The sequence below is a fragment of the Panthera pardus genome, unplaced genomic scaffold (assembly GCF_024362965.1).
Source record: "Panthera pardus isolate Hobbes unplaced genomic scaffold, ASM2436296v1 HiC_scaffold_7, whole genome shotgun sequence".
Classification (NCBI taxonomy): Eukaryota; Metazoa; Chordata; class Mammalia; order Carnivora; family Felidae; genus Panthera; species Panthera pardus.
The window spans coordinates 28844106-28859605 of record NW_026527002.1 but is presented as its reverse complement, the minus strand read 5'-3'; the positions used below and the strand labels follow the sequence as shown (position 1 = coordinate 28859605).

At 43.4% G+C, this 15500-nt stretch overlaps 1 protein-coding gene across 1 annotated transcript in view; it reads right to left on the bottom strand.

Moving 5' to 3' along the window:
• Positions 1-669: 669 nt before the first annotated feature.
• The window catches only part of LOC128775278 (proline-rich protein 36-like), a 37057-nt gene continuing 22226 nt past the window's right edge, over positions 670-15500 (bottom strand). The window contains exons 4-8 of the mRNA XM_053896156.1: positions 12914-13040; positions 10188-12689; positions 2654-2915; positions 2185-2262; positions 670-1212 (exon numbers count right to left, since the gene is read on the bottom strand). Coding sequence (XP_053752131.1) covers positions 11607-12689; positions 12914-13040 — 1210 coding nt within the window. The 3' untranslated portion in view covers positions 670-1212; positions 2185-2262; positions 2654-2915; positions 10188-11606. The remainder of the gene's footprint in view (positions 1213-2184; positions 2263-2653; positions 2916-10187; positions 12690-12913; positions 13041-15500) is intronic.

Sequence of the window (15500 nt, the reverse complement as noted above, 5' to 3'; positions counted from 1 at the left end):
AAATGAAAAATGTTTCACATTGCTTTGTCTTAATTTATTGCTTTTTTTTTCCCCTCTAAAGTGTGCAATTTGTGCCTGGCTAAAGGCAGACTGGGTCTAGCTTATTTGTAATGTTTAATATACACCATCCCAAGACTTTGCTGCAAAGCAAATTAATTTTCTAGGGAAATTGACAAGATTAACATGTCTCCATTGAAGCCAGCTTCCAAAAAGCAAAGCTTAAATCTGTTACTTCAACTCCTTTCTGAGTTGGTTTAATTATTTTTTTTCATTTGTGGAAATTATTTTTTTTCCCAGATATGAGACTTCCTCAGGTACAAGGGTAAAATAAATGGTGTGATTGTGAGTACTACTAAGATGCTTGCCTGCTGTAAAACTTAGACAAATTACATAAGCTCTGTAAGCCTCAGTTCCTCATCAGTAAAACGGGTCTAACCTAGTACTGACATCACAGGTCACTGTGAGCATTAAATGTCAGCAGCTAGACATCAGGCTACACACTGTGCTTGGCCCCAGAATAGTCACTCAGTAATGGTTTTGCTAGTAATCTATTATGATTATTCTCTTTAGAGATAAGAAGGAAGGGTTTGGATGAAATGATATCCAGGAAACTATTTACTTTTCTTTGTATATTTTTTATTCTAAGGAAAATGCAACATTCATGGCATTAGCAACATGCCATCATACTTTACATCAACACAGAAACATTTTTTCTGTAATCCTTTCTATAGAAGCAAAATAACAGTGTTGAAGCTTAAAAGTATTGTAGAAAATGTCATCCTTTAATTACTTTACAATGCTCCCCAAGGGAAGGGTGCTTGGGCATAGTCAAGGAGCATGAAGTCCTGAGTTTGAGTTCCATCTCTGCTGCTAATTGGTGACCTTGAGCAAGATTCAGGACTTCTCCACTTTGGGGTGAGAAATTGTGTTAATTTATTGGAAAGGTCTTATGTTAATATTAATGTTAAAGAGATGTGACATTATTAACAAATATAACAATTTTCCATTAACTATACAGAGAATAAGCACTATTTTCCATGTTGACATTGTCCCAGGTTTTTACACGACATTTCAACAGGAACGTGGCTCTGCCCTTCACAGAACCATAGTGCCCAGAGTTGCCTAAGGTATTGATCCAAGCAGATGGAGAAGAATTAATGGATTCTCAAGCCAGGGTCATAACTGCAGGTGTCACCAGGAAAGCCCACACTGCTGCCTAAAGACAGAAAGAAAGATAATAAAATAGAGAAGAGAGATGAGGAATCAATCCTCTCAGGTCAGCTTCTGGGGTCAGAATACCTAAGATGAATGTAAGATGTTGGTAAAGTCCCCACAGTAGTGTGAATGAATTGGTGGGTGTGCGAAGGGTGTTAAAGTGGAACTCTCCCAACCCAATTTAAGTTTAATTACAACAAAATAGTCTCCCTCTCTACTTTTTTTGCATCATGTAGACTCACAAAGATACCTGTGCTTCTATACCACTTTGTCTGTATGGGAGTATATGATGGCATTTTAAAGTCATTTCAGAGACAAGGTCAATGTAGTTTGACAAACCGCCTCTCAAATTCTCTCCCCAAACTAATTTGCCATTGATTATAAAGAGAATAAATTCTGTTTTCCATGTTGACATAAAACAAAGAAAAAGGAGAGGTGCCTGGGTAGCTTAGTCGGTTAAGCATCCATCAAAAAAAAAACAAAAACAAAAACAAAAACAAAAAGGAAAAGGAAACCTGGTCCTACAATAAAGTCCAGAAATTATGGTGGTTTATAAAATAATATTAAACACTGTGGCTTTCTTCCTCAAGAAATGGATATGTCATATATTCAGTTTGACTGCTAGACAAAATACACAGGGACCCATACCGCCAGATAGCATACATGGAAAAATCACAGCGTCAAGGTGACAGTCAATCAGAAAGATCAATGGGTGCATATTGTCACCAGTTTGCAGCCCTGCCTCAGGCCCAGCTGAACCAAAGCAGCCAACTAATTCTCCGACTCACTGTCTCGGCACCTCCTGAGCCTGGATATACATAGGAGGGCCCATTAATATTAATTCCAAATGACAACAGCTCTTAGCATCGACAGCGTAACATGAGGACCTTAAGATGCCTCCCAAGCCTCCCCCAGTTATTTCTGGGTATCTCCAGGTGATACTTCAGGCACGTCCAGTCCCCAATCTACTCATGTTTTATTATTCCTGCTGTCACTTCAGGACACCATACCTGCCTCCGCTGCTCCCCTGTGTAGAAATACTGATGTCTGAAAAAGAGAAGCCGTGTCAAGATCTTCCCCAGACCTCCAGTCCCCGAGACATCATAGCACTACTGAGTCCTGGGGCAAAGGTGGAAACATAGCCCTCTCCTGATTTCAGGCCACCACTGTGTCACTTAGGTCTGAAAACATAGTGCAAGACTCTGAAAATCACCCATGAAAGGAGTTTTTTCAGCTTCCAGCTCAACTTCCTTTGCCACTGGGAGCCGCCAGCTAAACTAAGGGCCTAGATGGAGAACAGATACATGCCATCTCCTTCCACTGTCCTTGTCCCTTCACTCCCCCATCTTCTCTCCACAACACAAGCAAGAGAAGCAAATAAAAACTCTCTCCTTCAGTTAAAAATAACAAAGCAAAACGAAACTCTAAAATATCATACCTGCCAATCGGGAGAGACCAGGTCATGCAGCAGTAACAAACAAAACCAACAGTGACGTAGCATAGCAAGTTTGTTCCTCGTGCCTCCTGTGTGTTCAGTGCAGGTTGTCACGGGGTCTCTGCTCATCTGAGTCACCTAGGAAACCAAGCTGATGGAGCATCTTGACATGCCTCTATGGTTTCTGTGGTCAGGCAGCTGTTTGATGTGACACAAATCACCTCTAAATGCATTTCTTCAGCTAAAGAAAGTCCCATGGGCATGCCTGAACTCAAGGCAACAGGAAAGCACAATTTTATCATATGCTTAGCTGAAAGAGAATGAGAACAGATGTTAACAGCCTAATGACATCAAATAAACCCATTGAAATAGATGTTCACCTTCCCGCTAGGTGTACACACAGCCTAACTCTGAACCCAGTTGGGGCTTAGCCAGAGCCCTTATTATAATTATGAGAATGGTAAAATCACTTACTCTGGAAATTCAAGCTATCACCCTAACTGTGCAGGTGCCTCTTCTATAGGCCATATATATAATCACTGAGGGACCAGGTGGCCCACATGTAACTGGGAAGAAAAACACTGTCATATTCAAAAACCCGTTTTCAATGCCCAAAGAGTACAGATGTTTTATTAAAAGGTAGAATTTTGAGGGGCATCTGGGTGGCTCAGTCGATTAAGAGACAGACTTGGGTGCAGGTCATGATCCTGCGGTTCATGGGTTCTAGCCCCATGTCAGGCTCTGTGCTGACAGCTCAGAGCTCAGAGCCTGGAGACTGCTTTGGATTCTGTGTGTCTCTCTCTCTGCCCCTCTCCTGCTCGCACTCTGTCTCTCTCACTCTCTTTCCTCTCTGAAAAACAAATGAACATTAAAAAAAAAACAAAAGTAAAATATTGGGGTACCTAGATGGCTCAGTGGGTTAAGTGCCTCTTTCATGATTGTGAGATCAAGTTCCAAGTCAGGCTCTGGGCTAGGTGTGGAGCCTGCTTAAGATTCTCTGTCTCCCTCTGCCCCTCTCCCCAGCTTGCTCTCTCTCTTTCAAAAAAATAATTAATGAATTAAAATAAATTAAAAAGTAGACCTTTATCCAGAAAAAAGTTGTGGGTTTTTTTTGTTTGTTTTTTTGTTTTTTGTTTTTTGTTTTTTGTTTTTTTTGCTTCCTAGGGCATGAAGTGAAGCGGCCACACCTCCATTTAGGAGTTATGGCACCATCCTCTATAATCTATCAAAAACCAGGCATTATGGTACAGTCTTTAATTATATTGCCTCTTACACTCATGACTGTTCTCTAAGAAACATATCCCCATTTTGTGGGTGAGAATTAAGGAGAGTAATAATTTGCTCATGGTTGTCATTTTGTGTATTTCTTCAGTTTACCCTCACTGGCATATTTTGTCCTTTAATAAGTCCTATTCTCTTCTTTTCTTTCTCCTTCGGTCTCCCTGCTTTATTTGTTGCTGTTACTGTTTGTTTGCTGTCCAGAAGACAAACATCCCAGCCAATCCTAAACCTCTCTCCTGATTGGCATTTTCGTCTCAGGCCTGAGGTATCTCCTGTATGACTCTGCCCATCCACATCCTAACACTGTCAGAGGAAGTCACCTTCCTGCACCAGCTGTCTAGGGGCAGTTCTGCCCCAGATCCACCAGCCTCCCGCCCGTGTTGGTGGGGCATCTAAACTACAAATACTTGGGGTGCCTGGCTGGCTCAGTCGGTACAGCATGTGACTCTTGGTCTAGGGATTGTGAGCTTGAGTCCCACAATGGGCGTAGAACCTACTTAAAAAAAAAAAAAAAAAGTACAAATACTTGAGGCAAGTAGGTGCAAACACAAATGTCTAGAGGGACCACCCGGTGATTAAATGACTGCTGGAGGCTGTCAGTGGTGAAGACTTGGAAATGGGGGTCAGGGAGAGGGGTGGTGAGCCCACAGTCTGCCAAAAGAAGGTAAGGCTGACTGGTGGCATTATAGGAAATCTGGGCTAATGTTACCAGATCTGATTTTCATGAAAAGTCATAAAGCCGAGGGCCACCTGGGTGGCTCAGTTGGTTAAACATCTGACTTTTGATTTCTGCTCAGGTCATGATACAGGGTTATGGGATCAAGCCCTGCATTAGGGCTAAGTGTGAAGCCTACTTAAGATTTTCTCTCTCTCTCTCTCTCTCTCTCTCTCCCCCCCACCCCCGCTCGTGCACGCATGCTCGCTCACTCTCAAACTAAATACATAAACTTTTTTTTTTTAGTCATAAACCCAGATTTTTAGATATGAAATCTTCCAATCATTAAATATCGGCTCAAACTTTTTAAAAGTCCTGTGAAGATCTTTTTTGGAATTTGTACCATTTTCAAGTGCTACTCATTCAAAATAAATTTTTTTTTCAAAATAAATTTAAAAATATGTCTGCAGGTAAACATTTGGCCCTCCAGCTTTCAGTCTGCCACCTCTTTCCAACAACAGGCAAATTACAGAATACATTCGTGCACACAGGCACACACACACACACACACACCTTAAAACCTCTAGAGCAAGAAGTAGTTTAGGGGGGCATTTAATTATAGAACATAGTTTTAAGCATCACTCATTACAAATGGAAGTAAAATAAAAATGAAGAGGTCCTAGGAAAAACATTTCACACAGAGGAATAAGAGATCAGAAACTCAGGAGCCAGAAGCGTGAATGAGAACCCTGCCAGGGTACTGCGGGACCACAGAGAAGTGGCAGGATCCTAGTTCCTCAATATCTTCATCTTGAAACAGATTTTTTTTTTTTTATGAAGATCAACCTATCACAAGGGTTCTGTAACACGTGAATAAAAAACTAACACTACTTTCACATCAAGGTTTCTCAGATTTACCAGAAAGGCAAAGGTTCTTGGAATCACAGACCATTAGAGGCATAAGGTATTAAAATCATCCTGGACAATATCCTCCTTTTACATTTGAGGGATGGAAGGCCTGGGAAGACCAGGACCAGGCCACACAGCTAGAGACCACCCAAGCCTGGCCAAGAGAGGAAGAGGGGGTAAGACCAAGAAGGAAACAGCCTCCTAGAGAGCACCTGGAAAACCAAGTGTGGATGCAGGATCTACCCCTTACAAAGCATAAGACCTTGAGATTGCACATCCTTAAGCCATCACCTCTCCTCAGCATCCTTAGAATAGCACCCTGCCTTAGCCTGCAGGTAGGGAAATTGGAGAATGAGAAGAGACAATACAGGCAAAAGAGAGTCTGCAGATCAGAAGCATTACACAATTGCCAAGGTTGGTTTGCTTTCTTTGTCTCCCCTGGAGTCCCTGGCACCTCTCCTCTGACTTCCCACCTCACCTTCTCCCCAATCATAGGCTTTCTTCCACTGTGTTGACATTGCCCATGGACACTCTTATCTTACCCAAGACTGTGAGCTCCCTGGGGCCAAGGGCTTTGTCTAATTGCATTTGGTGCACCCGTAGACCCTTGATGGATGTTTGCTGAATGAATGAACCTCTAAATATCTAAGGTCCCAACCCAAAACACCTAAACTAAACTAAATGAATTGAATGCTTGTAGGGTCTCACTAATAATAAAGCAAACATATTCATATAAATTTATACATGAAACCTTTCTGAGAAATGTTTACAGCATTTTAAATTTATAAACTGCAACTGTCTGGTGCGGGGACTCTATTGAGTGACATGCAGAGAGAGAGAGAAAGAGAAAGAGAGAGAAATGACTACAATTCAGGATGCCTCTGGGCCTAACTCTGCCTCTTATCCAAAATAATACATCCACTCATAATCAAGCTTTCAGGTCTACAAGCTGCCCATCTGAGAAGTTAGTCACTTGGCATGATGAAACTTCAGATACTCACTCCAGTGTTCAAGACCTGGATTTCTTGTGGGAGTCCCAAATTCGCCTACTGCTAGGAATGGACATACATAAAGCTCCTCTTTATGTAACTAAGCATTAACGCCTACTTTATCTCCTACCTCATCATCTGTCACAGTCAAAAACTGACAGCACAAATTCAAATTTCAAGGGAATAAAAAAATAATTGCACAGGAATTCCTTTTTAAAGCGTGACCTTGGGGCGCCTGGGTGGCTCAGTCGGTTAAGCGTCCGACTTCAGCTCAGGTCACGATCTCACACTCCGTGAGTTCGAGCCCCGCGTCGGGCTCTGGGCCAATGGCTCAGAGCCTGGAGCCTGCTTCCGATTCTATGTCTCCCTCTCTCTGCCCCTCCCCCGTTCATGCTCTGTCTCTCTCTGTCTCAAAAATAAATAAACGTTAAAAAAAAAAAAATTAAAGCGTGACCTTAAGAAGATTCCTCTGCAAGAATAAAATAAAAACAGAGAGGGAGGCAAACCCTAAGAGACTCTTAAATACAGAGAGCAAACTGAGGGTTGCTGGAGGGCAGTGGGGGGAGGTGGATTAAATGGGTGGTGGGCATTGAGGAGGGCACTTTTTGGGATGAGCACTGGGTATCATATGTAACAGATGAATCACTGGGTTCTACTCCTCAAGCCAAGACTACACTGTATGTTAACTAACTTAAAAATAAATTTTTTAAAAATTTATTTTGCTCAACATCTTCTGGATTAGGTAAAGTAGGGTAGAGAGAAAAATGATTGAACTTCCGTGAACCCAAAAGCCCATCAAAAGTAATCTGTGTAGATACTGTCTTGTATCCCATGCCTCTTGGAACAGTTTAAATACAACAGTCTTGAGAGTTTCTCAGATTCAGACTCTGGAAGTTGGAGATTTATATTAGCATTATTCCCACATAGGAAGAAGCAACATATTCTCTGCCAAAATATATGTAAAGTTCTTCCTCTCCCTACTGCTAATCTTCTGCCCAATAATCTACCTTTATATAGTACCTGTTTATATGTCCTCGAGAAATTTCACACTATTTTGAAATTTAGAAATTTTTTTGTTTAAGTTGAGAGAGAGAGAGAGAGAGAATGCGAGTGAGGGAGAGGGGCAGAGGGAGAAAGAGAATCCCAAACAGGTTCCATGCTCACATGGAGCCCAACACAGGGCTCAATCCCACAACAGTGAGATCATGACCCGAACTGAAATCAAGAGTTGGATGCTCAACCGACTGAACTACTTCAGGTGCCCCCAAATTTAGAAATTTTTTTAAAGTTTAAGAAATAATGTTTATTCTAAGCAGCCGGCAGTTTCATTAGCCAGCAAACGTGAACAATGATCCTTAAATCAGAAGATAAAGTAACGGGGGCGCCTGGGTGGTTCAGTCGGTTAAGCAACCGACTTCGGCTCAGGTCATGATCTCCAGATCCATGTGTTCCAGCCCCACGTGGGCCTCTGTGCTGACAGCTCAGGGCTTGGAGCCTGTTTCAGATTGTGTGTCTCCCCCTCTCTGCCCCTCCCCTGCGCATACTCTTTCTCTCTCAAACATAAGTGAACATTACAAAAAATTGTTTCAATGAAGATAAAGTTACTAAATTACATTCTCTCTAGAGAATTTGGGTTTTATACATAAGCCAAAATAATTAATGTAATCCTCCGAATTGATTCAGCCAATATTTATTCAACATCTATAATGTGCCACTGTTCTGGATCTTGAGAATGTAGCAATAAACAAAGCAGACAAAAATCCCTGCCCATATGGAGCTTACATTCTAGCAGGAAGAGTAACAAAAGTCTATATAGTAAAATATACAATATGCCAGATGTTGACAAGTGCCGTGTTTGACTGCATCAATGGCCCCCAATTTTTTTTATCCTCCCTCTGTTCATTTCCTTTGTCATGTACTCTGTGGTGAACTGGACTTCTTCCCTTCTCCTTGACTTTGGGCCTGACCATGTGACCTGTTTTGGCCAATAGAATAAGGTAGAAGCAACAATAGGCCAGCTCCTGACTCCAGAAAAACATAGACCTTAAGAGGCTTTCATGATTCCAATGCCCTTCTTACTCCTCTGTCATTGCCATAAGAATATGCCCAAGCTAGTCTGCTGGTCACAGGAGAAAGGTAAAGGGTGTGGAGCAGAGCCACTCAGATTAAGCTTCCCCCACCAAATTCAGTCAAAAGCAGAGCCCCTGGAGACCCTTAGATGCATGTATAAGCTGAACCAACTTCAGCAGGACCACCCAATGTGCTCAACCTAGGTCAGCTGACCTCCTGCTGACACACAGATGCACGAGCTAGAATAATAAATGAATGTCATTTTGGTGTTGAGTTTTAAGGATGTTTATTATACCTCAATACTTAACCAATGCAAATGCTAAAAAGCAGTCAAAATAAAGCAGTAAAAAAGGCTAAGAGACTGTAGTGGTGAGAGGGGAGTCAAATTCAAATAATTTCCTTGTATATTTTTTAAATATAACACATTATTAGTGATTCTTAAAACATTCTCTTTTCAAGAATTGACAGGTTTTTTGTTGTTGTTTTTTTTTTGTTTTGTTTTTTAAGAATTAAGAGGTTCTTATGTTTATTACCTAAAATCCTTATCACATACTAGGCACTCTCATCCTAGTACTTACTATGTGAGCCCAGCAAATGAAAGGCAGGAAAAACTGGCTAACTTGTTCTGGTATAAGAAGCAGAGCAGAAATGAACCCCCATTTCTGGTTTCAATCCAGTTCTACACTCTTGCTCTTTCTCATGTTTGAAACGCAGTGTATGAGCTTTTTTCTTTTTTTCCTTTTTTTGCACTGGGACCTGGATAATCAAATTACCCATGCTTTAAAATATGTTTAAAATACGTTTAGAATTGGAACTGAGAGTAAATTGTTATTTAAAATAATAATTATGGGGGCGCCTGGGTGGCGCAGTCGGTTAAGCGTCCGACTTCAGCCAGGTCACGATCTCGCGGTCTGTGAGTTCGAGCCCCGCGTCAGGCTCTGGGCTGATGGCTCGGAGCCTGGAGCCTGTTTCCGATTCTGTGTCTCCCTCTCTCTCTGCCCCTCCCCCGTTCATGCTCTGTCTCTCTCTGTCCCAAAAATAAATAAAAAATGTTGAAAAAAAAAAATTTAAAATAATAATTATGAAGCTACCCATTCTCTCCCATGTGCCAGGGGCTATTCTAAGCATTCGCAAGCAATGGCTTATTTAATCCTCACAAAAATAGCCAGGAACTGTCTTGTCCCCAGATGAGGAAACTAAAGCTCAGAGTAAGAATCAGTTGGCAGCGCTGGGATTGAAATTCAGACCCAAAGTCGCCGCTTTGGACAATGTTCAGAAATGTGGCTCCTGTAACTAGATGTCTATCTTCTTGGTAATCAGAAACCTCCAGAGGTGAGGATAGTATTAGGAAGAACTACAGTTTTCATCTTCTCTTTTAAGGTGGCACCCTGTGGTTCACTGTGACTCTACTAAAATCTTCCCCAGAGGCACTCTCCAAATTTATCACAAATTCACTTAGGGTTTAAAGGCGGAGGTAGGCAATAGGAGTCTATTTGTAAGTTTAGCCAATAGAATTCTTCCAACACAGTCCCTGAAGTAAGGAGAGGGTTCAAGGATTCTTTCCAATTGTTATAAATGTAGCTAGTGTTGTTGTTCTGTGGAGATCAAAGCCTTTCCAAATTAGCCACCCTACCTTCTAGCAAGGTGAATGCAGGTTCCATTGTAGTCATCTTGTCCACTCACCTGAAAACATAAGCAGAGGGTTCCAGGCCAGCTTTGATTTCCCATTTCATTCCATTTTAACCATGCAATTTTCATCTTATCACAAAATGGTTACACTGACAGAAACAAAGTCAACAGTTCCAGTTCAGAGTTCTGGAAGATTCTAGTGGCTAGAATTGGCTCTGGTACAGTCTTGAGCTAAAGCTGAATGTATAAAGGCAGAGGGGAAAAATTTTTCAATCCCTTGTCTTCTGGGGAGTTACCTGTTGGTGGCTCCAGCGGACTGGTGGAAAGGTTTGAGAGCTTCCTGATTAAGGTATTTTCAGGGGCTTCTAATCTCCTGTCTTAAATCTTCCCTTTCCATTATCTTTTCTGGATTCTAACAACAGATCATATTCCAGAATTGTATGACTTTGGTCAAATCACTTAACCTCTCTGAGATTCAAATTCCTCCCTAGTAAAATAAGAATTAAAGTCCCTAACATTCTATCACTTAAGTGCACAGGTTTAAACTACTGATTACAAACTAATGGTAATGTTCAGCCTGTTGCAGGCTATGGCCCTGGACACAAGCTAGCAGAGTTAAAGTAGTTTAATCAAATGAATTAGATGAGATCTTTTCATCAATTTTTTTTAAGTCCTGGCAGTTTTTCTTATGCCTTTCATGTTCAGCCTTACAACTTTTACAAGCAGGAAAGCGTAAATGATAACGATTTAAAAATCCTCCTCAGATCCCAATTGTTTGGCTTCTTAGATTTCTGGATAAAATAAGCCTTAGTTCTATAAGAGAGCATCAGAAGTCTTCGGAAGACTTTTCCATTCCATGATCTTATGCGGTGACCAGGCTGATAAAATTTCTCTATGAACGCTGAGTTTCTCCAAGGCAGACCAATAGCTACCGGTTCCCAATCAATTACTATTCACACTCACACATCTGCACACATAAAGCCACTTTAAACATCAAGCTGTGGGGTCCTGACATGATGACAGAGCCACCAGCTGTCGGGGCACTGCACTGAATTGGGGACACAAACCCCATTTTCCTATGTAAATTGGCCTGGACGCTGCTTCGGCCCCCAACAAAAGGGGACAGTCCTGTTAAATGGGGCCATCTGGCCGTCCCCCAGCCTCACTGACACCTCCAGCACGGGGGTGGGGATGGGGAGAGCGGGAGTGATCTTCGGGAGACCAGGAAGGTAGCTCGGTAGCGCACAGCTGTCACTCCGACCCCAGGGGTCCAGTCAACAGAGGTTGGGGGAGAGAAGATCCGCGGTGGTCTTAAGCCTCCGGGCCTGGGGCGCCTGGAGGTCTCAGTGCACTCCCGAGATGGGGGAGGGCGCTCTTTGTTCCGGGGCCCCGAGGGGGCGAGGCGCCAGAGCCCAGGGCAGAGTCACAGCTCCGTCCCCAGGGCCCCAGGGCAGCTCCCGCCCGGCCGCAGGCAGCCTCTGGCGCCTCCATAGCAACCGCGTGGGAGCTCCGCAGACCGGGAAGAGGAGCCGGGGAGGAAAGAGGGGAGGAGAGCTGGAGAGAGGGGCAAGGGAGAGGAAGGAGGAGGGGTCCAGAGGAGGAACACTGGAGGAAAGAGGGAGCCAAGCGGGAGAGGTGGTGGGAGAAGGGAGAAGGGGCGCGCGGGAGGAACTGAGTGGGAAGACGAGAGGCGAGCTGGAGAGAGGGGTGGTGGAGACGAGGGGATCTGGAGGAGGTGGTAAGGAGGAAAGGAAGGGAACAGAATCGGGGAGGAAGGGGGAGTAAGGGCGAAGAGAGAGCAAGAAGGGGCACCAGGGCAGGAGAGGAGGGAAACATTAGAGGGGAGTAGGGAGGAGCGCAGGGGAGGAGCCTGGGGAAAGAAGCACGGGAGCCGGAGCGTGGGTAGGGGGCAGGGAGCAGGAGTGCAGGGGAGGCGGGGAACCGGAGGAGCTGGGAGCTGCGCGGGAGGATCGGGGGGGGGGGGGGGGGAGGGTGGAGGAGAGCTGGAGCCCCGGAGGGGGAAGAGCAAGGCGGCGGCCCGGGGGAGGGCGCGGCCCCCGGCCGCCCGGCCCTGCCCCGCCCTCCAGGGCACTGAGCCCCGGCCGCGTTCTCCGGCGGAATTCCTGCCCCCACGCCTACTGCAGGGAGGTGGAGCGGGAGCCAGCGGCGGAGTGGGACGACGGCTGGCGGAGGGGAGACCGCGCTCGGGGCGGAGCCGCGGGCGCGCGGGGCGACGGGGAGAGGGCAGGTCCGCCGCGGCTCGCCGCCCACCCCAGCCCGGGTGGAGCGCCCCGGGAGCCGGCCGAGGCCTCCTTTCTCCCCGCCCCGCCCTCGGCTGGAGGACCTCACTCCAGCTGCGTCGACCTTCCCAACCCCCAGGGCCGGCTCCCCAGACCCGGAGCAGCCCGAAGTCCTCCCGGGAGGCGCAGATGTCCCCAGGGGCGGCAAGCCAGGCTCCGCAAGCTAGGCTCGGGGGGACGCGCTCCGGCCGTTGGAGAGTTCTTAGCTAAGACTCGCTGTCTCCAAGTGTTTGCAGCCGACAATATTTTCTGTTGCAAAACTGTTAGAAAGGTGATTTGAGATTTGTTCTGAGTTCACTCCCTTCCCCCACCCCTGCCCCCGCCCCCATCACGAGCGGCCACGGGGAGAGAACTTATTACCAATATCGAGCTCGGAGATTGAAACAATATTTTCTGATACCCAGCTGAAAATGTTTGGAAAAAGCCAAACCGCAAACGCATCATTCTTAAGTACTATGTGCTGAACACCAACTTGCATAAGACATTTCACAAAGTTGGCGAAACGGCTGCGATCCTTGCTCTCCGAAAGTTTGCCACAAAAATGGATTACTATTACTCTGAAAAGTTTTAGAATAGTTCTTCTTACCTGGCGTTAAATGTGTGAGAGAAAAAAATTCACGGTATTTCAAGAGACCAATAGATAAAAGTGTTGTATAATTTATTTTAAAACCTTTATGAAAAGTAAAGAAAGAAAAACTTTGGGACGTTCTCAGCTAACATGGCCTATGGGAAAATGAAAATAAACTTAATTGAAAAAACAGTGCTCACCATAAATAGGTTTAGCTTTCAGGCAGGGAACATGGTGAAAAAAAAAAGCAACTCGGAGAAAATTCACCAATCAAATGTAAGATTGTCCATGTTTCATAAAGCAAAGGTCAAAAAATCCTCTCAAGCCTTAAAGAACACTGCTTCTGTGTATATAGTCAGGGCTTTTGTTGTTTGTTCTGAAGGTCTTAATCTATAACTCCTGCTCTCAGGTATTACTCTAAGGAATATGTTTTGGTTTCTTCTACCCGCATAATCCAAGATTGGGTACCAATCTAAAAGAAACAGGAAATTTGTAGGTCTATAATATGTGATATCCCATCCGGTTTCAGATCTATCTTTGACCAAAAAGAAAAGATGAAAAATGTAGGCAAACATCAAGCTATATATATAAAACTCTAAATATTCACTTATTTTGACATAAAATGAATAACTTCTAGTCTTTGCTTCCATGTAGTTGATACATAACGTTTTTGAGGGCTCACTACATTCCAGGCATTGTTCTCAGCAATTCATAGATATTAACATTCGATTTAATCTTCTTAAACTGAAAAGGCAGTACTAATACTATCCCATTTTACAGGTAAAGAAACCGAGGCTTAGGTTATATAACCTGCCCAGATTCACACAGCCATGGTGGGCAGGATTGGGATGAAGTCCTCAAGTCATCACTGAGCAGTTGGTTTGCTCCCTGACCACATGCTCTGTAAGAGAGGGACTTTCCTCGCATCTCATCTAGAATTATACTGAATATAGGGTCAAATAGATTTATGGATCAATTGAATCTTTCAATTTTACCTGTTTTTTCTGGCATTAGGTTAACATGTAAATTCGCAAAATTCACAATTCATTGGTTTTGTTTTGTTTTGTTTTGTTTTTTCAAAGTAATCTCTATGTCCAAGCTAGGGCTTGAACTCACCGGCTCCACTGAGGGAGCCAGCCAGGTGCCCCTGTTTTCTTATTTTTTAAAGTGTTCCTCTAATAAGTTTGTGTACATATCATAAACTTCAAAAATATAAAAAGCAACAAACTTCCAGGGCTAATTCTACCAGGCACAAATTGTTAATGGAGTTTCACATAAATATTTAGGATTGTGGCAATATTTAAAAATACATATTCTGAATTCAGTAATAAACCATATTTTTTTAACTTGCTTATATCCTGTTGCGTATACTTTTTTTTTTTTTAAGTAACCAGTTTGGTGTGCTTTATTCAAGCGAAAACAATACATGGATTGGGGGAGTATAGTGTCTCGCAAGCAGTGCCATATTGCTCCTGAGAGATTTGGGGCAAAAGCGAGTTTTATAGAGTATTAGAAGAAGCAAATCAGAAACAGGGCAAGACTGACTGGGAGACTGAGGATTTCCTTATAACGTTAGTAGGTCCTATTTTCTGGGATAAGCTAGATAACTAAAGCTAAGACAGAAGATTGTAACTGGTGAATGTTGGGTTTCCTTGACAGGTGTTTCCTATAAGTGCAAGCTGACTTAGGTTTATTCTTATTTATTTATCTATCTATCTATCTATCTATCTATTTATCTATCTGATTTAGGTTTAAGATTTGTGATGCGGCCCAGGCCACTGGGGCAATCCCCTCTTTTGATCAATATTCTGGGTTTTTTTTTTCCTTTTACAATGATTTTTATCATGAATATGTTCTTTTGGAATAAACAAATATTGCATTTAAGACTACATGCAAACTTGTTCTGAATAAAAGTGGAAAACGAACCAGGAGCCGCGTAGAAGTAGAGAAAAATAGCAAAGACACCTGCATGCCATGCTAAATGCCTTTCCCCCCAAAGTAACAGGTCAACAAGGAATTTCACGTATCTCATTAGCCTATTCAGTTAAAATAGGTTTTGAATTTGGTAATTGGCTTTCTGTAAACTGAACAATTCCTTCCTTCAGTCCTAAGAAGTAGAATGGGAAGACAGTCTTCAGAGCCCAGCATCATCAAGCCCTTGACTTTCTATTTAACTCTTTGCTCACAAACACAATTGTTCACTATTTGCCAGAAGTCACAGTAGTCCTTCAGCACTCCAGTCAGTCGTACTGAGAACGTTCATCAAAAAAAAAAGGTACTAGCACCATTTGGATCCACCGTGTCTTGTTGATGTTGGAGTCAGGTTGGATCTCAGAGTGGAAGACATAGGTTAGGATACTGAAGCCTTGTTCCCTTAGTTGGCTATGTTCATCATCCTGTTTTGCGTGTTCTAGGCAAAGGGAGATCATTCGTCTGTTCACCAGTGGCT